The sequence below is a fragment of the Eurytemora carolleeae genome, unplaced genomic scaffold (genome assembly GCF_000591075.1).
Source record: "Eurytemora carolleeae unplaced genomic scaffold, Eaff_2.0 scaffold1453, whole genome shotgun sequence".
Lineage (NCBI taxonomy): Eukaryota > Metazoa > Arthropoda > Copepoda > Calanoida > Temoridae > Eurytemora > Eurytemora carolleeae.
The window spans coordinates 33725-59872 of record NW_019397342.1 but is presented as its reverse complement, the minus strand read 5'-3'; the positions used below and the strand labels follow the sequence as shown (position 1 = coordinate 59872).

The following is a 26148-nucleotide window of genomic DNA, read 5'->3' as shown; positions in this document are numbered from 1 at the left end:
ATGAAAATAAAGATTTGTATTTATTAGATGAAATTAAAATGGCGGAACGATGGCGCTGGTTGGGTTTGGTTTGATATTATCACGAGTTGTTTCGTCTCTTCGTTTCTTCACTCTCTCTCTCTGTTTCTCTCCTCTTTTTTACCAACTCAGCAACAATCTATTTCTTCCAGGAACGAAAAATGAAGTAAATATCAAGGATCCCAAACTGCTTTACTTGAGAGAACGATTAATCAATTTTATATTATAGGGTGTCTTTTTATAAATTCTGTAGTTTTAGATTTTACCTGTTTTTCCTTTCAGATGCGGTTCAGAATTGAGGCCCTAGAATCAACTGCTGGGTTTTATCAAAAGACACCCCGTAAATACGATTATATTACTTTTCACAAAGCTAGTCACAAAGTATTCTACTTTAAAGACGACCTCAACCTCTTTGCAGTTTACAGTTGCGAGGAATCGATCATGAATATTAGGAAACAGACCGGGTAAACTCCGTAGTCTTCTCTAAAGTCTAATCCTTTGTAGGTAACCCTGTTTATAATGATGTGCTTAACTTGATAGCTACAGTGTTATCAACAAACCGAGGTTTTTGTTTTATTTCTAATTGCAAGTAACTCTTACGTTTTTATTCTTCTCAAAACTGTAATAGCATTCTTTGTAACAATATTTCCTTGGGTTATTTAATATGACATAGATAAAAAGCAGGGTCAAATCTATTTTTTCATTTAGTTTGAGGTTAAATTTTGAAACCTTAAGCACCTTTTATAGTAATTGATTTTTTAAAGAAATGTCTTGGATATGAATTATAATCATCATCATTTAATTTATTAAGTGAATATTATTATATGTATATATTATTATATTATACTTTATTATATCAAATTCACATCTTTTATCATAAAAATATTTTTTTCATGGTTGGATTCTGTGCATGATGGGTCAAATTTTACTTAATTAAATTTTGGATATTTACATTTATTTTTCATATATTTTACTCACGAAATATAAGTCAATACAATATATTGGCTTTATGTGTAGGCCTGTCATTTTCCAACACCAAAAGTGAATGAATATGTAAACTTGTGGGCGTGGGGTTAAGCTTTTCTCTAAACCCAAAAAGTAAATTTTTTTTTGTTTGTTTCATCCGTTTTTGAACATTAGGGAGTTTAGCTTTCAGAAGGCTCCATAAAAATCCGGGAATTCTCACTTGTTCGAAAATGTTATTCTTTACAATTTTGCGTTTATAAAGTTGAGCATACTGTCGACTAGCTCTGGGAGAAGATATACGCCTAAACGGAGCAAAGCCAATTGTTCCTTAATCCTTGGTGAACGATTCATGTTTATATCTTTTGTTGTGCCTAGTGTAATAAAAGAATTATTTTAAGAATTCAACTTTGAAATCTGTAATTTTTTTCCAAACCCCCTGAATATTTAAAATAGCACATAAAGCGATGTCCAGATCTAACTAAGAAAGTCATTTTTGGGGGTTTGAAGAACATTCTGGATTCTGATAGTTTCTCCGATATCCTTGAGTTTCTCTCTCCTGTTCCTTCCCTGCTTCCTGGTTGGAACTCTGCTCCGGATCCTGCTCTGTGCCACCAGGAACCAGACCAGGACCTGGAACTCTCTCAACTTAGACGATAGAACAGACAATGCAGAGAACAGGTTATAACAAAACTTGTGTAACCATGATCTTCTGTAAACTTGCAGTACCTTGTACATATGATTGATTTAATGTTGTAAAACTTGAACATAATGACAGTATTCAGTTGAAACTGCGTTTCAACTGAATACTTAACATGATTAGCTTAAATCATGCATCATACCTAAATTACGGTATAAAACATGTGAGAAGATAGCTTACCTGCGTTATATCTATGCTCTCTAAACTTTAGCTGTGGGATAAATACGTAATACAATGATCTTGATCATGTGATAACAATATCATGGTAGGAATTGTAACTTCATCCATTCCTGTTAACTTTGTAGGATTATAGCCGTGTGGAGTGTGTCCAGAGATGGAATTTAAAGAATTTGAGCCGCGGTTTAAATCTGTCAAAACCCGGTTTAAATTAAGGGCCGGCTTAAATCTTGAAACATTTTTAAGTGGAACCAACCATATTTAAGCCGCGGATTAAATTAAAACCGCCGCTCAAATTCTTTAAATTCGGCCACTGGTTGAGGCATTGATCAATTGATTACTATTGTCGTTATTGACATTGATAGCTGATAAGATTGCGCCCTGTGTATTGGCGTTGATTAATCATGGGATTGTAACCATGTGGATCGTGTCCTGTTTGAGACATTGATCAATTGATTGCTAGTGTCTGTATTGACATTGATAGCTAACAAGATTGCGCCTCATGTAGTGGCGTTGATAGTTAGTTGATAGATAGCGTCAGTCATGGGAGTGTAGCCGTGTGGAGTGTGTCCCTGTGTGACATTAGAACATTGGATTATCCCTATCATTTGGGATCGATATATATGTATGAAGCATGTTGTTAGCTACGCTTGAGTCCCTGTGTGGCGTTTAGAGCCTGGGATTCTGTCCTGGTAGAACACTGTATTACAGTAGCTGGATTTTAATAGCTACATTTGTGTCCCTGTGTTGCATTTAGAGCCCATGGGATTCAGTCTGGTTAAGTTGGATAGCGGTTGGATTGTACCTGGATAGTACGTTTCGAGACCTTGTTATGGAGTAGGTGTTCACTTCAAAAGTGGTAGCAGCGGTGTGAATAAAGGAACCCAGAGTAAAGACTCCAAGGAACAATGAAGTAACAAGTTGTGAACAGAGTAAACAGAATATTACAATGGACAGTTTTAAATTGTACCATAGAGGACACAGTGAAGTTCCAGACATCAGAATACCAAACATGAAGGAAACTGGAACAGAGGGTGGAAACCTTCCATATACAAACAATTGCAAGCCCTGAGGCAGAGATTGGAACAAGAAATTCAATACAAGAAACTGCAAGATAGGATGAAGGAAGCGAAACTAGAATTAAGAGAAGAAAGAAAGATCCAAGAGTAAGAACAATGTTGGAGCAAAACAAAAAGATGGATGAATCACAACAATGTATGGAAGAACTCCAGAAATAGTGGGATCAGAAGAAGCAAACGAGGATACATATGATGAGATGTGTGATATCGAAAATAGTACAAGAGAAAGAGTACAAGACTTCATTGAAAGAGCTCCCAAATATGATGGAAATCCGGAGACAATGTTTGAATGGTGAAATGGAAACTCATTTACTTAACGACGGCTGGGAAACAATCCTAGATAAAGATATAAGAAGGATGATAGTAGCCAGTATCACGGGAGCAGCTAGAAAGAGATAATACCGTTTTTTCAACTTGGAGCAGCATTTGAGCAATGTGAAATAGGACAGTTCTTTGAAGAAATGATAAGGAGATTCTCACAACAGAAATATAATGAAAGCAAGAGACAAGAATTCTTAACTGAGAAGCAAAGAGAAGAGGAGGAGACCAGAAAAGCCCAAGCAAACAAGATGAAGTGGGAACAGGAATACCTGAGCAGGAAACAGGAAAGTGGTGAAGATACCAAAGAATATTATGCTGCCAAAGAAGAGTTGTGTTTACAAGCTTATGATCCAATCAAGAGGAGCCTGGATAAATTTAAGGACAACATGCTCAAGGGATTGTATGATGCAGAATTGAAGGAAGCATGCCTGTTTTTTATGGCTAAGGAACCAAAACACTAAGGCGATATTCATGCAATATTAGACCGAGGTGTCCCACAAAACATCACAGTTGGTGGATAGTTTTGAATTTCTTCTTCCACAATATTATTTCTTCATAAAAATGTTTAACTCATATATATTTTACTGTGAAATGAATTGTATAAGATAATTGTTATATAAAAAAGTTATTATATTCTCTTTAGTATTAAACAACAAGAATAGTTTACAAAGAGCACATTTTACCTTAAAGAAATTGTTGATTTATTTGTTAGTTTGTGGTTTTTCAATTTTTTAATAATGCAATGTTTTTGCAGGTGAGTTGGCCCAGACCAGACCATGTCCACTCCAGATCTTGTGTCAACTACTCATCGAAGTGATTTTTATTGTTAATGACTTTAGTCTTTCACTTTTTAATTATTATTTTTTAGTGTTTATTTTTATTTTTATTTGTTATTTTTCATATACTATGAATTTTCACGTTCTTTAAAAATTTAATATTCCGAAGTAAACCAGGATTAGATTGATTAGTTTTTTACAATTAATTTATCCCAAGAAAAACTAGGATGGCCATTTTAGGTATTAATATCTGGTATTTAACAGTTGTGAAATCTAGAAAATCCTGGAAAATTGAGTTTATATTGAATTACTATGGGTTTGTGTCATCGATGCTGGATTGGTAGATTCGTGGAACATTCTAAGAGAAATCTTAGATGAACGATGGTTGGGAGACCTAAGCCCCAAGTTTCCAGAAGAAATTCTGCGCCTATACATTTTTCGAAATGTGTACTAATAACATACAAAGAATAGTCATAATTATTACCAGACACAAATACCAACCGATATTTCGCTTTTTAAGAATTTGTTTAGATTTTTGGAAATCTAGGGAATTTTTTCAAGGTTAAATTAAACACCTAAACAAAAAAGGCATTATACACCTGATTTTACCTGAATTAATTTTATAATTAAACCGATGAATAAACAAATAACTTGATTACTTGCCTATTACACTTTATTTTCTAGTCTTTATATATTTGCAACATGAAGACATTAAGCTTTGATATTAAAAACTTTGAATTCGGCTTGATCAAATATTCAAAATTTGAACTTTTAAAATTTCACATCAAACCATCAGGTTGCAAATATGTAGGGATTTATAAAAAATTAGTTTGCAGTTTGCAGCGAGTATTCAGTTCCTTTGTTGCTAGATTGGATGAAGGGCGAATATCTGTTGGAACTACCAATGTAATGCTCGGACTGGAAGTCTGGTGTAGATGGCAGAATATCAGGAAATTATCATCGTCATTGTCCGTTCGTGAAAACCCAATATTTCTTCGGTTTGTAAAATAAAAATCACTGCAGTACGCACTGAGAGCTTAGTTTAGGGTACAATAATCTCTCACCAAAAAAAGTACCTTCGTCGAATCAAATTTACATTTAGAACTGCATTCAAGTAATGATGATGGAGACATGCTTGATGTTCTTTCTTCAATTTGAGATCTGTGTTTAGCGCTAATGGCAATTAAAATGCCACTCAGAAAATCGTTAGTAAGTTTTTAAGATAAAATGTATATGTATATTTCTAATTTTCCTTTTGTTATTGACGTCAAATGTCTAGGGTTTATCGAAATTGAAAAATCGAAATTTTAAGGCAGATTTTTTATTAATTCCGACCATACTTATCCGTCTCTAAGATCAATTAAGATCCCGCCAAAAAATCGAGCCCGATCGTTTTTACCGTTTTTAACATTAATTGGATAAAAACAAACAACCAAGCAAAGTTTATATGTAAATGATACAATACAAATGGTAGTCAATAAAAAGAGAGATTGCATTTAAGAAACCAACAAAGAAAATAAGAGAGGTTACTGTAAATAATAAGTTTAATAGTGATTGTTAATAATGGGACGGGTTTCCTTGAATTTTCCTATGAAATCAAGCAGAAAAATATCAATTATTATCTTTTATTAACTATTTTACCAATGATTTATTTGTTCTAAGAATTGACGTTCTAAAAAAGGAACATGTTACTCTAAATGGTTTAGTTTTATGAACAGCTAGGTTTACGGGCCCCCAAATTTTTTGTATTAATTTAAGTTATTTTATTTCACTTTAACTGAAACCTATTTGTTCTGTTCTTCGTAGAATATAAACAAAATAACAATTGTAAGATTTTACAGGTTTTTCATCGGGAGATTTTCTGAGGCACTTTTTTAAGGGGAGTGTTCGCGAAAAATGAAAGGGGGGATTGGCTTAATGCGATAAAAAAAGCGCTTTTGATCGATACTAATCTTACTTCTATCTGTTGCGTCTATAAGGAGGAAATTGTTAAAGACGTCTCATACCGAATAACATACAAATGAGAAAATTGCAACATACGACTTAGACCGTAAAAAAATCAATTTAATTTCAAACAAATCATTCAGATATTACAACCTATAGTCATCGATTATCTTTCGCCACATTTGTATATAGTTTATATTTTATAATATTTTATATTTTATAATATTTTTAATTAATTTGTTTGTTTCTCTTGTCGCTTGCGCAACTATCTGAGAATGCCGCACACCACTCACAATTTTCGAAATCCGTTGAAAACGTTTTCTAAAAAAATAAAATATTATAAAATATAAACTATATACAAATGTGGCGAATATTAATAGCTTTCTAATATTTTAAATATTAAAATGTACAATGTACATGATGCTAATATTGATTCAGTGGAGTATATTCAAGATTACAGAAGGTTGTTAAAGCAATAGGAAATAGATATACATATTAAAATTCAATTTAAATATTAAAATTTAATTTAAATATTAAAATTTAATTTAAATATTAAAATTTAATTTAAATATTAAAATTTAATTTGAATTTTAACAGATAATTTAAATATTAAAAAAGGTTAGCTTGAAAATTTACTACTTTTTGAAGAAAATTGTTGAAAGAAAATGCTGAAGTGTTCTAGTCATACCAACAATATTAAAGGACTATTCAGAGATTCAGACACAACTTCAATTGACTCTCAATTTATTGAAAGACATGTCCGATTCACAACCTTTATTTTTTGTCTGATAAATAATGGATGGAAAAGGAACCGAGTTCTTGCTACAAACTTAAATCTTCGCATCTTGATGAGGTAAACCTTTGATATTTCAAACTTAGACTATTTGATCTTTCAAAATTCATTGTTTAAAATATCAAAGGTCTACAACACCAGGTTGCAAAGATATGAAGATTTCAAAACAAGAGTTTGTTGCAAGAACTCAGTTCCTTTATTTTATTTTTTTTTGAAAATCGATTCTTTTCCATTATGGTCTCTTTATTAAAATTTCTACTTCATGAACATTAAGAGGATTCTTCTTCACTATTAACAAAATAAAGGCCTAAAATGTGCCTTTGTGAATTGGTCATGGTACTCCTTAAATTAAGTGGCACAACCTACAGTTCCTTTATGTATTGACCTTGTCTTGAGAAAAATATGTATCTGGTTGAAGATGATCAGAGTGGTGAATATGAAGAGAACCTGAAAGAGATCTCAACGGAGAATCTGGAGAAACAGGAAACCATCAGAAATAATTTCCCTAGAATGGACATCATTTGTTTTCAGGTCTATTCAAGCATAATTGGAGTTCAGAGACGACTGTACAGAATTTATACTGACTGTTTTTTTACGGTCTTACCATTTGTGGATAATCCCGCATATTAAGATCATGGAATTGTGTCTTTTCATAAACTCTGATGGTCGTGGACCTTTGATATTTCTAACTATAAATTCTGTTGGACCTAATAATTTAAGTTTAAATTATCGAAGGTTCATACCATCAGGTTGCAAAGATTAGTAACAAGGAAATTTGAGTTTGTGGCAAGGACTCAATTCCTTTCCTCCTGGTACAATTTATCAGTCAACACCTTTTTGATCTGAAAAAAAACAAAACATTTTTTTAGGAGGTTCATGAGAGGATATTTGCTCTGATCCTGATCCTACTCCTGAGGAATAGATATTCAAATTTTATCTTTGATATCGGAGAGAACTCTTGGAATATTAACAGGCACATTTTTATAATATCTTCATATTTTTAAGCTTTGGAAATTAGATTTTAAAAATAACAAACAATAAGATATGATCAAAACGTACAAGGTTATCTACAACTGTACGGAATTTTTTCAGTCTTTTTTCTTACATTTATATTTACATGAAGTTGTAAACTTATTTCCATCTTTTACTTTTATTAATCTCATTAAAGAAGGTTACGTTGATCCTCCAGATTAGTATATTTTTTAAATGTGGCAGGTCCTCTTAAAGTCTTATTTAACGTATGATTAACATTTACATACAGTGTGCTTCACTAAACATGATATTTTCAAGTACAATATAATATTGAATATGCATTATGCAGAAAGTGATTAAGTTAGATATCAATGACTAAAACTGTCCGTACAGAAAACTTAATAATTAGAAATACAGTGTCCGAATTCAATGAATTTGATCCGCGTCTTAAATCCGCTAAAAACTGGTTTCAATTAAACGCCGGTTTTATATCTTGAAACATTGAATACAATTTTAAGTGGAACCAAACATATTTAAGCCGCGACTTAAATTTAAGCCACCGCTCAAATTCTTAAAATTCGGCTTATTGCTTTATTTTACATGTTTTTTTTACCAAGAAGTAGATGCATATAATATTTGATCGTCTTTATATGGAATGTATTTGGGATACCCTGTCTAATGAAACATACTGTTCAGGTTTATGATGAGTTCTGGATTGTTTGTTGCTTCTAAATATCCAGTTTTAGATGCAGAATTCTTCCCATTCACTCAGGTATTTATGCTATTAAAAAAAATCACAAGTTGTAAATCGTTTTTTGCATATGTTTTCTCTCGTGATCAAAATTTGGCATATTTTTGTAATGTTTTTTAGAAATATTCTTACTGTACATTTGCATTTCTAACACTATGCTAACACTATTTTGATCCTAATAGAAAATTTATGGAAAAAACTAACCAAAAACGAACATGTTAAAATGTCTAAGTGGCCGGATGATGTTTCTTTTTTTTGGAAAAAAAAATATTGCAAAATTTAATAAAAGCAAACTTTAACAGAATTACACTTTTTAATTGTTGGATGGTGTTTTTTTTATAAATTAAAGACTAAAAAATTATTAACAACACTTACTGGACATTTATCGATCAGCTGTGCTGTAGAAATCCGTTAAGCCACTCTCCTGAAAAGAAAGGACAACTGTTGGTTTCAGCTTAATGTCAAATAAAATACAAAGTATTAAAATGTTTGGTTACACGTTACGAGAAATTAAAAACATTTTCTTCCTTCTCAATATCTCTTCAAAAAGAGGAGTTATGATTAAAAACACAAGTTTTTTAACACATCATAGTATAATGTAAACAAACTCTATTACCCTTCGATCACTTGTTCCTTACTTACATGATAATATAGTCTATCAAAGATAGATTGCATATAAATATACCTCTAAAGTTTATTTTGATTTAAAGTAATGGAGGGTTTTTAACAATTTCTTATGTTTTTTTCTGGTTATTTTTAATAAATACAGTACTTTATTGCTTATTTATTTTTATCTCAGAAGAAAAGCTGGCAGTCGTATATAAGCTACGGAGTTCTGGTATTTAAGGTTGATCTAGGGAATAACAGGGTGGGGATTATATCAAACCTTCACACTGTTGCATACCAGGTATTAATTCAAGATGCTTAATAAATTAGGAAATATAATAAGGGCCCTATTTGGTATATATTTTAAACCCTTATTCATTTACCCCCTTTGTTGGATAAAATTAACTTAAATTTTAAAGCTTTTAATTGGAAGTTCAGTGTTTTTTCGTTGAGTACCTATTTTTTACATTCGTCTCACGAATTGCAGTAAATTTTGTTTTTAAACAAAGATTCGGGGGTTCACGATATATCTTTCTTTGAATGCAGTGAACCTTTAAGGCCTTTAATTAATTTATTTAAGATTATGTATTTTCATACAAATACAAACGTAATTTTCCATTTTGAATTTTACTTAACTTCTTTTTTTCTGTCAGGGTAAAGACGACCTTCTTTCTCCTGCCCTGGACGAATTACATAATGCAATGGCTAGATTCAAGGCCCGGATCAAGGACGGGACGGAGAGGATTGTGTTTGAATGTATTGCAGGAGATTTCAACTTTGATAATATGTCTCCGTCCGAGATAAAATATAGTAAACATCCTGTCTTTCAACAATATAATGATGTATGCATCAAAAAACCAGGTACTAGTAATAGTAATTGTAATAGTAATAGCAATAGCAATTACTATTACTATAACTATTACTATAACTTTAACTGTAACTATAAACTATAACTTTAACTATTCCTGTTACTATTACAATTCCTTTTGTTATTGTTATTGTTATTGTTATTGTTATTATTTGCAGGTGTAGATCATGCCTGGAGTATTGGAACGGAACTACGTCAGCTTGAGATTGGTAAACCGGAAGTATCTACCCCGGAGCAGTTTAGAAACATTTTATGTGATGATCTACGGAGGTAAGAATTTTTCTAGCCGCAGCGCTCAACCCCCCCCCCCACACACACACACACACGCTAGGTAGAATCAACCTTTGCAAGAAAATCACAAAAGAGAAATTCCAGATTTCAATTTTATTCATTTTCCCCATCCTTGATATCCTTGTCAATGGTTTTTTGATTTGCTTCCATTTTCTGACTCAAGTTTATTTTCTTAATGAATCAAAATAACATGGTAGATATAGTGACGTGTGGTGACTATAGCTGCCCCTCTTAAACCTTCACTAAACCTTGTCATGCAAAACAGTTTCTAAACCATTTATTTAGTTCTATTTTAATCATGGAAAAACCCATACTAGGCAATAATTTCCTCTGTCAATGCAATGATGAAGAGCCCTTTATGAGAGTGAATTTTAAAGTTTTAAGTGGAATGGGTTTGTTTTGAGAAAAAAGATGAATCCATTGCTAAACAATTATATTAATAATATATTTAATTGATAATAATATTATTTATAATATACTTATACGATATTATATCCCTGATTAGTTATCAAGTATTATATTTAGACGATATTATATCCCTGATTAGTTATCAAGTATTATATTTAGACGATATTATATCCCTGATTAGTTATCAAATATTATATTTTAAACTATATTATATCCTTGATCAGTTATCTAGTATTATATTTAGGCCATATTATATCCTTGATCAGTTATCAAGTATTATATTTAGAGGATATTATGTCCCTGATTAGTTATCAAGTATTATATTTAGACGATATTATATTCCTGATTAGTTATCAAGTATTATATTTAGACGATATTATATTCTTGATCAGTTATGAAGTATTATATTTAGACGATATTATATCCTTGATGCTGATGTTCAAGAACAGAATTTTGATCTCATGACAATATCTCCCAGGTATGTTTTACAGTGAGACCCAAAAATCTCCAGAAAAGAAAAACGACTGTTAAACTGAAATTATGATTTTGAATAATTCCATAACATAAAACAGCAATTGTGCAGTGTACACAGACCCATTTTATTCAGTAAATTGATTTTTAAGCAACCAGCAAGCTAAAAATATTTGCTTTTGAACAATTAACTCACATACAAATATGATTGCTTTCTATTTAACAACTGTTAAGTCTCTCTGAAGTTCCATCTTATCTTTTGTCAAATTAAGTTTCAATAAGTTTCTTTGATATTAAAAAGTTTTAAAAATTAGCATGACTTTGGTATATTTCATAATTCGTTGCATTGAAATCTAATCTTTTTTATTGTTTAGGAAAGGAAAAAACGGAGTATGTGTTTGTCCAGAGGGTGGTAGACGGAGAATAGATAGAATACTCATTAATAAACAACTAGCAACTATTAGGTATCCTCTATACTAGTTAGGAGGAGGGGGAGGGGAGGGGGTAGACGGAGAATAGATAGAATACTCATTAATGAACATNAGCACGGTATATGGGGGTAGACGGAGAATAGATAGAATACTCTTAAAGATATTAATCCACCATTTATATTTTTCAGGTCGAAAATAAACAATTAATCCAATTGAATGTGTTTTTCCAGGGGAGTTTGCTTTTGTTCCTGTTTAGTAGGAATAACCGACCATGTTCCACTAGTCGTCACAGCTGCCTTGTTATAAGCACTTCTGTTATGCACCATGCATAACCAAGGTGTTGCATCTGCATTTTATGCGTTTAGAAATATTGTGATACACCATTTAATTTAAAAAAACACTGCATTTAGAAAAATTAATATGAATTCATTGCTATGAATCTAGAGCAAATGTTATAATACCATAATGTCATGTATAAATTAAACTATAATTCTACCCCGGTGTTGAATTTAGAACGATAAATATGAATCATTTAGATAAAATTAAAACCAATGTGAAGTATCTAGATCAATATGAACGAAACTGTTGTGTATAACAATTGCTATAATAACATCATTTATAGCTTTATGAAAAATTATTACAAATCATTGTCATACAATTAAACATTGTTATGTAACTAGCCAGCTTTAGTTAATCAGTCAGAAAAAATATTATATAACAAAATTATATGCATTTATTAAAATCGTTTTGAAAGGAACTGAGTTCTTGCCACAAACTCTAACTTTCTAATCCCTTTATCTTCTCAACCTGATGGTATACACAAACTTTAATTATTTGATCTAAGAAAAAAGTTAACAGTTCGAAATATCAAAGAACCTCGACATTAACATGCAAAGATATTTGGATTAGAAAATCAAAGTTGCAAAAATTTAGTTCCTTAAATCAATTTTTATGCTTATTTAAACTATTACCATCCTCCAACCCAATAAACTCCTTGTTTTTTATTTTTATATTTTTCTGCTTTATAATTTTGTTTAAGCTCTAGAGATTTGGCAATCAGAGATATAAACCAATGAGAGACCAATTAATCTCTATGCGAGTTAAAGAGAGTGTTCGCGAAAAATTAAGGAGGGTATAGGCTTACGGCGAAAAATAAGCGCTTTTGAATAATTTGATTACTACTAATCTCACATCTATCTGTTGCGTCTATCAGGAGAACATTCTGAAAAACGACTCACACCGAAGAACGTAGCGTCCATACAAATTCAGAAAGTTGCAACATTCAACTCGGATCGTAAAAAACTCAATTTAATTTCAAACAAATCATTTAGATATTACAACCAATAATCATTGATAATTTTTCGACGCATTCGTATATAGTTTATATTTCATAATATTTTTTTTATCTTTTATGATCTGATTTTTTTATAATGAAGATGACATTTTCATATTTCCCAGGATTGTTCGAAAATCCAGCGCCAGCGAAATATTATTTTAAAAAACAAAATAAAAAAATATGTAATATTAACTATATACGAATGCGTCGAAAAACAATCGATTACTATTGGTTGTAATAACTGAATGATTTCTTTGGAATTAAATTGAGTTTACGATCCGAGTTGAATGTTGCAACTTTCTGAATTTGTATATACGCTATAACGTTCTTCGGTGTGAGTCGTTTTTAACAATTTTCTCTTTATAGACGCAACAGATAGAAGTAAGATTATTTTTCGTGGATAACATTTTTTATCAAACAAGCTCTTGGCACGGTCGTAATTTTTTGCTAATGCAAATTTTTACATATTCCTTTCAATAAAGCTAGGTTCTGATGCTAAGGAATTGAGTCTTTTCCACAAACTCCGATTTTATAATCCATATGTCTTTGTAATCTAATGGTGTAAGCCCTTGATATTTCAAACTAAAATTATTTTATGTGACAAAATTCACAGTTTGAAATACCTAAGGTTGTATAATAAGGTAGCTTACTCTCGATGCGCTCCAATGTTAAAACCTAGCCTCACTCTAGCCTCTTAAATCAGTTACGTCATATTAGATTTTTATCTATCTATCTGAGAAGAACTAATTAATATGTAACCACGGAAATATTTCCTTTTCTCATACTAATGCGTGAAGAAAAAACTACAGAAGCTACAAGATTAAAAACTACAGAAGCTACAAGATTAAAAACTACAGAAGCTACAAGATTAAAAACTACAGAAGCTACAAGATTAAAAACTACAGAAGCTACAAGATTAAAAACTACAGAAGCTACAAGATTAAAAACTACAGAAGCTACAAGATTAAAAAGTCGAGCCAGTAGTATCTCTTTCTTCTCTAGTTCGGGTTGACAATCATGTTTGTTGCCAATAAACATTACTATTTGTAAAAATATAAAATCGAAAAAATATTTTTAGATATCTAGTGATATATATATTTGCAATATTTTATATGAACAAATGATTTTAAATAGAAGTTAAAGGACCGTAAATATTGATATATCCAAAATTACCTCGTCCAGTGCATTCTCATGCCCTTATAGTACTATTTAATTAGTTGTTTAGCACGGTATATAGAAGAACTTGACTTCCTGACGTGCTATTTAACTAGTTATTCAGCACGGTATATAGAAGAACTTGACTTCCTGACGTGCTATTCAACTAGTTGTTTAGCACGTTTTAGAAAAGAACTTGGCTTCCTGACGTGCTATTCAACTAGTTGTTTAGCACGGTTTATAGAAGAACTTGGCTTCCTGACGTGCTATTTAAATAGTTGTTCAGCACCTTTTAAAAAAGATCTTAGGTTTCTGACGTGCTATTTAATTAGTTGTTCAGCATGTTTTAAAAAAGAATTTAGTTAGTCAGTTATTTGCGTGTTGCTGAAGAAATAGCGACGAAATATTAAGGTTTTTTAATTTGGAGCTTTTATTTTAGTCATATTTGGAAAACTTTAATCTGGAATTATGATAAGAGTAAAAAAGGAATGAAAATAACGGATACGAAATATAAAAGCTTTTATTTAAAATATGTGATTTTCTTAAAATATTAATATTCTTTAATCCTCTGTTTTACTAGAAAAAAATAGAGTGAGGTATAAAGGAGAATTAAGAAAGGTCTAGGAAATTACTTTAATATACAAGATTGATATCTGCTAACGTAAAAACCTCTCATTCATCTGCTAGTCGTATTGGGGTAAAGTCCTCCACGAGAGGACAAAACTTAAAGTCATATATTATATTTCAAAAAACTTTAGCACAGGGATTAACTTGGATTTAAAAAAAAAACGAAACGAGTTCTTGCCACAAACTAAAATTTCCTAATATTTGCCACCTAATGGTATAAAACTTTGATATTTTAAAATTAGATTATCTAGTCTAACAGAATTCATAGTTTGACATATCTAAGATCTACAACATCTGGTTGCAAACATATATGGATTTAAAATCAGAGTATGTGAAAAAAAAACTCGTTTTCTTATTTGCCGGAAAGGAACCGAACATTTGTCCTAAACTAAACCACATATCTTTGCGACCTGAACTCTGATGTTCAAGAATACTAATTCTTTAAAATCTAAAACCAAAGTTTGAAATATCAAAGGTTTATTCCCTTAGATTGCAAAGATATATGGTTTAGAAAGTTTGATGTAAGATTTCAACTCCTGCTTGAAAACGTTAACTTTATCTGATTTAAAAAACTTGAATTGAAAAACGTTGTGTTTATTCTAAAGTTATAAAGTGTTTTATTTCACTAATTTATGTCAATCTTTAAAAAGCGTCTAACTTATTCGCTTGTTAATGTATAAACAAGGAATACAATTGATAATGTGCAATATGTGGAATTCTGCGTTTATAAAAATTTTAGGAAAATTTAATAGTTAAGCTTACTACTTATTTTTTCTTCAAATAAATAATATACATTATTAATAAATCATAATTTATTTTTAAAAAATAGAATTTAATTTAATTCACGAAGAGAAAAATGTAAATTATGAAGCTGTAATCTTTCTAAAACTTTAGCAACAAATTTTTAAATCATCAGAATATGCAATGTCATGGCAGCTTACTGAATCTTGTAATATTTTTCATTTTCAGTAATTTCTGTCTAATAAGCGTTGTACACCTTTTTCTAATTAATTAGTTATTTATAAAATCTATAAATATAATATAGTATAATATAATTATCTAAGGAAGAGTCATTTTAGATTTGACCAAAGAAATCAATATGTTTGAACACTTCAATATCTTCGTCTTCTTCTTTATGTTTCTCGTTCTCATTGTTTCCAACCTTACTGCTGGGGCAATCCGGGGTTACAGGCGATCTCTTCCTTATCTCAAGTTGAACATCATTCTCATCCTCAACTGCTTCCTGGTCGAAGCTTTTAATCTTTTTGTTACAATCTTGGTAATTTATGCAATTTAAAACCAATCGGATTATTTAAAAAAAAATAATGTTCGTTGAATATTCAACTGGAATTATTATGTTTATTTTTTTTGGGTGGGGGAGGAGGGGGGTCATAGCTAATAAAAGGGTTTAGAATCTTTGACCTTCATAGCTAGTTAATAATATTCTTCTCTAATACTTGAGAGTTCATATTAGTTTATTATTGACGATTGATAAGGGTTATGTAAGCTAAAATTTATTCAACCCGTTAGATTATACAGGGTTACCCAAAAGGATAAGACTTCAGAAACGACCGCACAAAATTTCTTTCATCCTTTTTCTTTATTATTATAAAGATTTATATACACACAAAGATATATTACATGTATATATTAATGCTGTAGCTTAAATTTGTTTAGATACTTCGAATATATATATATATATGTATATATATATATATATATATATATAATTATAGTGTTACAAAAAAGTAATTATGCAAAAATAGGCGATAGTGATCATTACTCATTTCATAACATATTTATCATTTTAGTCATTCATCACTCCAATTACAGCTAGCTGTACACGGTTTCTTTATTGCATGCAATTATTATAGTAGACCCCATTTTAAGTTCAATCTTGAAACCGTTAGATTTGGAGAAGGTTGTCATTACAGTTTAAACCTTTGTGAGTAACCAACCCTGTATGTTTCATTATTTACAACCTTGATAACCTAGAGCTTTTCCTGGAAACCAATCTTTCTTTGTAAAAATCAACCTTCCAAACTTGGAATTTTTAGACCAAGCTAAGAACATTCCCGTGGTTCTACCAAGTTCATAATTCAACCTTTGAGGCAAATTGGTTCATGAGTTATGATCGGACATACTAACAAACAATTTAGTACAAATATATTTGGCTTGTCTGTCTGTTTGTTTGTTTGTATCGAATAAACGGCTAAACCGATCAGGCCCAACATTTGCGTGGCAACTATTATATTTAGTTGAAAAATTTAGATTTTTTTAAATGTTGGGAACGTGGTAATTAAAATGTTTCAATGCTTTTATTTCAAAATGCAAGAAAGGTAAACAACAGAAAGATCAGCAAAAAAACTAAGCTTATTATGCTAACGGGCTCCGGCTTTTTAAAGGGAGTGACCGGCATTTTATGGTAGTTGAACTGAGAACGTGTTGTTGTACAGTAATTTTCATTTGAGAACTATCAGACGTTTTTAAGGTGCATATTTGTTCAGCAAAAGCGAAAATTCAATCTTTAAAATCCTCATAGATTGTACATTTTGGAGAGATGATTTTGAGAATCGGGTTTTTTAAATTATTCAATGACAACCACGAAAAATGTAACAAAAATTCGACAGTAAACTAATATACAACTAATTAACTAATCTTATTAAGCTATTAGTTTCTGTAATGTCTCATTGTTCACAAACATTTTCTGAAACTTTTATGGAAAAGACGACATTTGAAGAATTTAAAGGAACTTGTAAAGAGTTTGAAATATTCAGTAATGATATGATTATGAAATAATTGCTTCTAACATTGATTTATTGATAAATTTCTATTGAGTAGTATGTTCCTAAATATCCAATTAGTTTACTTTAGAACTTTTGTTACATTTTTCGTCGTTGCTAATCAATAATTTTTTTAAACCCCGATTCTCAAAGTTATCCCTCTAAAATGGACAATCAATGAGGATTTTAAATATTGAATTTGGGCTCTTGCGGAACTATGCACTGTAAAAACGTCCGATAGGTCTCAAATGAATTCTAAAAAATAAATTCCTTAACAAAACTGCATTCTCAGTTCCACCAACATTGCATTGCCGGTCACCTAATAAACCTAATAAATTGAAAATCTTATTCATACATTGTAGTGCTGTGGGGTTATGTGGACTTCAGTCTTTCTCCTTCCCTTCTGGTTAGCCTATATACTGGAGATTGCAATATTCTTCTTAGCCAACCTTGCATTCGGAATCTCAACAACAGTTTCAATCTGTAGACTTCTCATGATCATTAAGGTAAATATTTAATCAACCCCCCAAAATAATCCCCCTCCTCCGAAAAAAAATATTTAATAAAAAATTTATGATTGAGTTTATTGATTAAAGATTACACATTTTGAAAAATACAGGCTGGCACAGAATTACTTCTGGATGTTTTTACGGCTAAGTTTATCAAACCTTATGCATCCCTTACTCGAAAGTACAGGATTGTCCAGCAGATTGAAACATTGAAGGTTTATGACTTAAACTCGCCGTATTTAATCTTCAATATTAAAAGCAGGTGCGGATACAAGGGGGGGGGGCGGGAGGACATTCGCCCCCCTGACAGATTAAGGGAGGGGCGTAGCCCCCCCCCCCTGAGATTTTGAGGCAAAAAATGTTCCCAATTTGATAAATGTTATTGTTAACGATAAATTTAGAATTAGAAATTTGTAATCTAAGTTATAATATTGTTCTATCTAGTAATGTTCCTTAATCAATACTCATTTATCAAAATTGTAATATTGTTCCTAATTTTCATGCATTTAAGTATAACTAGTAATTTCTTTTTGTTCTTAAATTGCTAATGTTCCTATTATTGTTCCTGTTCCTGTGTCCGACCCACCTTAAATCCCTGTCCTAACCCTATATTTTTGTCCCTAATTCCTGAACAATCTGTTTATTGTTCCTAAATCCCTGTCCTAATCCTTTATTTTTGTTCCTAATTCCTGAACAATCTTTTTATTGTTCCTAAATCCCTGTCCGAATCCTTTAATTTTGTTCCTAATTCCTGAACAATCTTTTAATTGTTCCTAAATTCCTGTCCTAATCCTTTATTTTTGTTCCTAATTCCTGAACAATTTTTTAATTGTTCCTAAATTCCTGTTCTAATACTTTAATTTTGTTCCTAAAATTTAAAAATCTAGTTTTTTAGTCTTTAGTCATTAATTTTGACTCTTTTCGAGTCTTTTAAGTCAAAAAAACGATTTTTTTTCCCTAATTATTAATTTTTTTCCCTAAAAATCTTGCCCCCCCCCCCTCACTTAAATCCTGTATCCGCCCCTGATTGAAAGTTAGCGTTCTCTTCAGATTATTACCTAGAATGGCCATCCTTTGGTTGTTTGAGTTGAGATGTTAAGTTATCAAATAATGTTATTATTTTGCGATACAGAGTGTTGCCGATATCTCCTAAAAAGAACATTTATTTAAATTTGTTTGGTTATAACTGGTTAATTTTACGATTACTTGTTTAAATTTTCAAAATATTCGGAAAATAACATGTAATTTTGGATCCTAATTTGTTAAAAATTTATAATTTTTGGAAAAAAACAAAAAAATTTTTTTAAAAATTTGAAAAAATTTAAGAACCCCAATAGCATTATGAAAAATTAGTCTTTCACAGTGTGCCAGCATTTAAAATGGATTTACATATGTTTCCTCAGTTTGAGAAGATGATTGAATTCGAACCAGAAAAGCTGTCCCGTGATCTACTTAAAGTTCAGCTTGTCGTCGCTGCTCTGGTGACCGGTTGTCCGGGGTATTTGGTTATATATACAGGTACACACAGTATGCCGAGTCCATCAGCGCCTCATCCAATCAGGGTTCAGTCATGTGTTTGATGTTTATTCTGAACCAATAGAAATATTTCTATCTATTTCATTATCCAATCAGAGTTATGAATCTTTCAAGCAGTGCTATCAGTAAATGGAAATATTTACTTCTACTCAAACTATGGTGTACAGGGTGTCCCAATAAATATGGGAACTTGATTTCTCTGAGATAGTTTATAGAGAGTAGGAGGTGTATACTGTATATATATACAGGTACAGGGTGTCCCAATAAATATGAGAACTAGATTTCTCTGAGATAGTTTATAGAGAGCAGGAGGTGTATACTGTATATATGTACAGGTACAGGGTGTCCCAATAAATATGGGAACTAGATTTTTCTGAGATAGTTTATAGAGAGCAGGAGGTGTGTACTGAAAAGAGGGGTCTTTTCCTTTTTTAAATTGGCAAAAAAAACTAGCAGAAAAACTGAATTGATAAAAACTTGATCAATGTCTTTCTAGTAAATTTTAAAGGTTCAATGTCGCCACATTTTGGAAATCCCAAGATAAGAATTTTCATGCAAATCACTTGATTCCCAAGTGTATTGGGACACCCTGTAGGTAGAGTGTAGATTAATTACTCAATACTAGACTCATAAACTTAAATTAAACTTAGAGAAAACTCAATTTCACCCCTCCCAGATAAACTCTAAAGCAGTTTCTATATTTGATAGAATTTAAATTACGACTGTTGCTGTTTTAAAGGTAGTGTTCGCGAAAAATGAAAGGGGGTATAGGCTTAATGCGATAAAAAAGCGCTTTTGATCGCTACTAATCTTACTTCTATCTGTTGCGTCTATAAGGTGAACATTTTTAAAGACGTCTCATACCGAAGAACGTAGCGACCATACAAATTGAGAAAATTGCAACATACGACTTTCACCGTAAAAAAATCAATTTAATTTCAAACAAATCATTCAGATATTACAACCTATAGTCATCGATTATCTTTCGCCACATTTATATATAGTTGTTTTCTTCATAATATGTTTTAATTGTTATGATATGAGAGTTAATTAAAAAAACATTTATTCCTGTTTCGAGGATTTTTGGTAATGAAGACGACATTTTCATATTTTCCAGGAATGTTCGTAAACAAGTTGTAAGCTAAATATTATTTTAAAAAACAAAATCAAAACTAGTATGATATATCAAATATATACAAATGTGGCGAAAGATAATCGATGACTATAGGTTGTAATATCTGAATGATTTGTTTGAAATTAAATTGATTTTTTTACGGTGAAAGTCGTATGTTGCAATTTTCTCAATTTGTATGGTCGCTACGTTCTTCGGTATGAGACGTCTTTAAAAATGTTCACCAAATAGACGCAACAGATAGAAGGAAGATTAGTAGCGATCAAAAGCGCTTTTTTATCGCATTAAGCCTATACCCCCTTTCATTTTTCGCGAACACTCCCTTTAAGACTTAATATGGCACCATGCAGAGTAACTGTTCTTAGTCAACATTAATATCTTTTTACTTAATATACATAAAAAACTCGTTAAGACAAACTTATTTTTGTTTCTTATAAGAATAGTTAAACTAGGAATTTCCAATAGTTAAACTTGGAATTTCCAATAGTTAAACTTGGAATTTCCAATAGTTAAACTAGGGATTTCCAACTGTTAAAATAATTCAGTTGGTTTCAACTAAAACTTTTTATAGATTGTTTACAATGCATCAATATTTTGTTTAAGGTTATGTATCCCCCCAGATGACCTTCTTCACTAGTCTGGACGGATCTCTAACTATTAATTATCATATTCTCGCCTCTCTCTTCCTCGGGTGCATCTGTCTCATACTGACTGTTGGACCATACTCATACGGGAAACATTATCTGAGAAAACACCACTCCGTTAGGAATAAATAGAATCCAATCTAAAAAAAGTTATCTTAAAAAGGGATGTTTTAAAGGACACCTTGTAAACCTTTTTGCCAAATTTGTATACATATGATCGACTACTGGTTAAGGGATACATGTCGAAACAATGCGCTATTGAGACAGGGAAAATGTCGATACAAAATAAAAATAAAACAACGGAAGGATGCAAACTTAATCTAGAAATGTCAAAAATAAAGTTAAACATTTTCAAATTATTTTTACAACTTTAATTTGACGGATATAATTTAAAATAAAATTGTACCATGATTCTATTTTTTGTCAGTGCTCAGAGTGAAGCCAAAAGCTCCGATACCATGAAGAACATTGTAAACATGAAATCTGTGATTATGACAGTGGTTTCCACGATATGTCTGGCGGTGCCTCTCATCCTTCTCCGCTATGTAGACCAGAGCCATATTCCCTTCAATCTAATCCTTTACTCTGTATTTGGTCAAATTTGCCCAAAATCAGAAAATTCTCGAGTATTCCAAGAGAAAGCTGACCCAGAAAAAGAACGACGTTATCGAAAAAGTGCGAGGACTGAAAACCGCAGTTTTCAAAGTTAGAGAAAACCAGGTTGGAATCCAGACTGTCGAAACTCCAAGATATTAGAATCCGCTAGAAAGGACACCGGCAATCGGGCCAAAAGTGCAAAAACGCGTCACATACTGTATGTAAAATTCTTCAAAAGTTTATTTTAATTACGCACTTTTGCGGGCTATACCATACCGGTGTAACTATAACTCATATATTCTTTTAACTTTAATAATTTATTTTTGGATAAGGGTTGTGGGCACAAGCTCACGCATACAAATAAAAACGAAATATCAATAAATCTATTTCCAATTTGTTATCAAAGTCTTTCTATTATTTTGTTCTGCTCAAGATTAATTAAAAGTCGTACACCCCAACGTTTTGTGTTGTGCCATTGTCTTAAAAACTTGACTATGGATAACCCTGTAAACCATATAACTCATATATTAAAAGTAGAAGTATCTGTTTATCTGTTTGTTTGTTAAGTACGTCCGATCATTCATATAAATCCCGAACCCCTCGACTGGTTTTCTTTAAATTTCGATTCGAGGACTCGAAGGAACCACGGAAAAATTCCTAGGATTGTTTTTACAACTTCTAAGTCTAGACTTTTTATGTTGGATTTTCGTAAAAGTTTCTATTGTTATAATTTAAAGTAACAACAAAAATCCAAGATTGTTACCGGAATTTGGGTGTCAAGTATAAACTTTAGTATAGATATATTTGTTTAGACTGTAAATTTATTTCATGTCGGATTTAATAATCAAGAAAAAACCAAAAAAAAAAATATAAATGTGGTACGGTATATATATATTTTCGCAAGAAATGAAATAATTAAAATGGGTCTTGAGCTTGAAAATGTTCAACCGTTTTAGATATATGCCTTGCAAAAAAATGTATTGTAAAATTATTTTTGTTGAAATACAAGTTAATGTTTGAGAAAATTATGAAATAAATAAGAAAAACGTTTAAGTATTAGATGCTGTTTCTACAATATTCAACGACAACCAGAAAATAGTGAAATGATTGTCGTCTTTCTTCCTTCGTTTAAGGATAATATGTTAGAAGGATTGACGATTGTACAACCATGAAGATATACAAATTTGCCATGAACAGTTTTAGGAGTTATCAGACCTTAAAATTAAAATTTACACAATAGTTCTTAGATTGAAAGAACGAAAATAAGTTTTCAGGGAAGCACTTTATTTTGGAACATATTCTTCCGTACCCTGAGGGTGTTCTCCAACTCATCCAATATTTTACATATTTATTTTAAATTTTATATAATTGCTAAATTTTGTTATTTGTACCAGTACCAGTATCATCCCATGTACTGCAATCAGATAGTACCAGTATCATGCCATGTGCTGGAATCAGATAGTACCAGTATCATCCAATGGACTGGAATCAGATAATACCAGTATCATGTTAAGGGCTGGAATCAGATAATACCAGTATCATCCCATGGGCTGGAATCAGATAGTACCAGTATCATGCCATGTGCTGGAATCAGATAGTACCAGTATCATGCCAAGAGCTAGAATCAGATAGTAACAGTATGCCATATGCTGGAATCAGATAATACCAGTATCATGCCATGTACTGGAATCAGATAGTACCAGTATCATGCCATGGGCTGGAATCAGATAGTACCAGTATCATGCCATGGGCTGGAATCAGACCAGTATCATGGTATGTGTTCTAAATTAGACACAAACTTCTATGCCAAGTCATAATCAAATCTTCATTTTTTAATTCAAGACAAAAATTTGATCTTATTTCACAGAATTTATTTTTATGACTAAAAACTTTTAGAATTAAATTCGAGAGTTGATAATCAGAAAATAATCCTAGTCTTGATATTTCCAAATTGTGGTTTGCCTATTAATTTTTTATGTCTTTAATATTACTGAAAATATGAAGAATTTAGTAAAGATTTTAACAATTTTCGTTTTATTAAATAAATTGAAATTCTAAATTTGTAAAGCAAAATAAAAAGGCAGACCACATTTCGGAAATGCCAGGACTAAGAGAATATTGTGATAATTATTATAAGGATTATGAAATACAGACATAGAAAAAGTAGGTCGACGATTGAATGTTAACCTTTCATTCCATTATAGATTAGAACTACGAGCATCCGAAGATAAATGTTGAAAAAAGGGTTTAACAAATGTATTTCAATAGAATAAACAAGAAAATTTAAAATCCTATCTAAATATCACAAAACACTAACATATGGTTTTTAGGGGATCATACTATGGTTGGATACAGGAAAAAAAAATAAAAAATAACATTATTTATGGTCCAATTCTGAAGTTTATTGCTCAATCTATAAAATTACCGGAAAATTACTGCACATCATTTCCCAAATTATTTTTCTCGTAATGAATTACAACATTTAAATCCTCTCAATTTCTGAATGGCTGTAAATCTTTAATTTTTTGGATTTCTTTTTTATATGTTAAAAGATTTAAATATCTAAAATATGGACATATAACGAGAAATCTAACGTATTTGTTTCTTTTAAAGTTTTTTTAAAAGGTTCCACAATACCATATATTGACCCTGACAAAAGATAAATCTAATAAACGAACAAAAAACGAATTTCGGCCAGTTTTGACTGGTATTTTCTTTTAGGACAAAATTTTGCTTTACAGATAACAGATTGCAAAACTTATTTGATTTTGCAAACAGTTCGTATTTTAGTTGTTATATCAGTTAACAGATTGCAAAAGTTTTTTGATTTTATGAACAGTTCATATTTTAGTTATTAAATCAATTAACAGATTGCAAAACTTATTTGATTTTACAAACAGTTCGTATTTTAGTTATTAAATCAGTTAACAGATTGCAAAACTTATTTGATTTTATAAACAGTTCGTATTTTAGTTATTAAATCTGCAAAACTTATTTGATTTTGCAAACAGTTCGTATTTTAGTTATTATATCAATTAACAGATTGCAAAACTTATTTGATTTTACAAACAGTTCATATTTTAGTTATTATATCAATTAACAGATTGCAAAACTTATTTGATTTTATAAACAGTTCGTATTTTAGTTATTATATCAGTTAACAGATTGCAAAACTTATTTGATTTTACAAACAGTTCATATTTTAGTTATTATATCAATTAACAGATTGCAAAACTTATTTGATTTTATAAACAGTTCGTATTTTAGTTATTATATCAGTTAACAGATTGCAAAACTTATTTGATTTTATAAACAGTTCATATTTTAGTTATTGTATCAGTTAACAGATTGAAAAACCTGTTTAAAAGTTAAGGAGATGAAGCCATTCTAAATTCGGTAAGATTAATAGGACGCCTAATACGTTAAAAGATACGCAATTTCACGATTACTTTTCGTGGCGATTCCAACCGTCGAAATTATGGCAAAATATTAAGAACATTTCATAATTCATTTTTTTGATGATATCATAAAAAAACAAAAAATAAGAAAAATTAAAAATAACACATACTAAACAAAGTTATAAAAAGGGGGGGGGGCCCTAAGTTTTCAGTTGAATTATTTAATACCAGTACGGCAAAATAGTCAAAATTAGGAATTAAACTCTGATACATTGATATTGTTACTGTTGTTTATGTAAAGACTTAAGACATTGTAACGCTTGAAATTTTGAGTAACTAGTTTTTTTTTTACAAATATGCCCTTGTGTACAGTTGTTTGCTAATGTACTGCTTGCTGTACGGTAGAAATGAGTGCTGTACAGCTAACTATAGGGCTGTACAGTGTACAGCTTATTCAAGTGCTGTACAGCTAACTATCGTGCTGTACAACTAACTAGTGCTGAAGAGCTAACTGATATGAAGCTTATGTCCGTTCCTCGCTCCGTTCATCTTTGCATGTCCATTAACTTCTTCTACTTTCTTCTCCCTGGATAATAAAATAAGCATTAGAAATAAAAACAAAGGAAAAACTTGAACCAGAACTAAAAGATTAAAAGAACTGTTCAATAGAACTAGATAAATAACACCTACCTAACAACTGAAGCTAGAATAGAGAGTATTATCGAACTGATCTATAGAACTAGATAAATAACACCTACCTAACAACTGAAGCTAGAACGGAGAGTATTATAGAACTGTTCTATAGAACTAGATAAATAACACCTACCTAACAACTGAAGCTAGAACGGAGAGTATTATAGAA

General features: G+C 31.0%; 1 protein-coding gene and 1 long non-coding RNA gene across 3 annotated transcripts; one reads left to right on the top strand and one right to left on the bottom strand.

Annotated features, from left to right (window-relative positions):
• The first annotated feature begins 12 nt into the window (after nucleotides 1-12).
• Nucleotides 13-11988, top strand: LOC111713636 (sphingomyelin phosphodiesterase 5). 2 transcript variants are annotated; one of them, XM_023488554.1, is made up of 13 exons: nucleotides 13-170; nucleotides 1492-1662; nucleotides 4904-4984; nucleotides 6417-6457; nucleotides 7190-7302; nucleotides 7641-7744; nucleotides 8440-8515; nucleotides 9294-9401; nucleotides 9754-9961; nucleotides 10127-10238; nucleotides 11080-11145; nucleotides 11513-11602; nucleotides 11800-11988. In XM_023488554.1, exons 1-13 carry the CDS (start codon nucleotides 28-30, stop codon nucleotides 11873-11875), a joined length of 1389 nt encoding a protein of 462 aa, XP_023344322.1. In that variant the 5' UTR covers nucleotides 13-27; the 3' UTR covers nucleotides 11876-11988. The 2 variants fall into 2 exon arrangements, with proteins under 2 accessions (XP_023344322.1, XP_023344323.1); XM_023488555.1 differs by lacking the exon at nucleotides 7190-7302 and having other exon boundaries at nucleotides 6417-6441.
• Nucleotides 11989-24128: 12140 nt separating this feature from the next.
• Nucleotides 24129-26128, bottom strand: LOC111713633 (uncharacterized). The gene is made up of 2 exons (XR_002767752.1): nucleotides 26045-26128; nucleotides 24129-25872 (listed from the first exon to the last, which is right to left on the bottom strand). It is a non-coding gene; the product is annotated as an uncharacterized LOC111713633 (long non-coding RNA).
• Nucleotides 26129-26148: the final 20 nt, after the last annotated feature.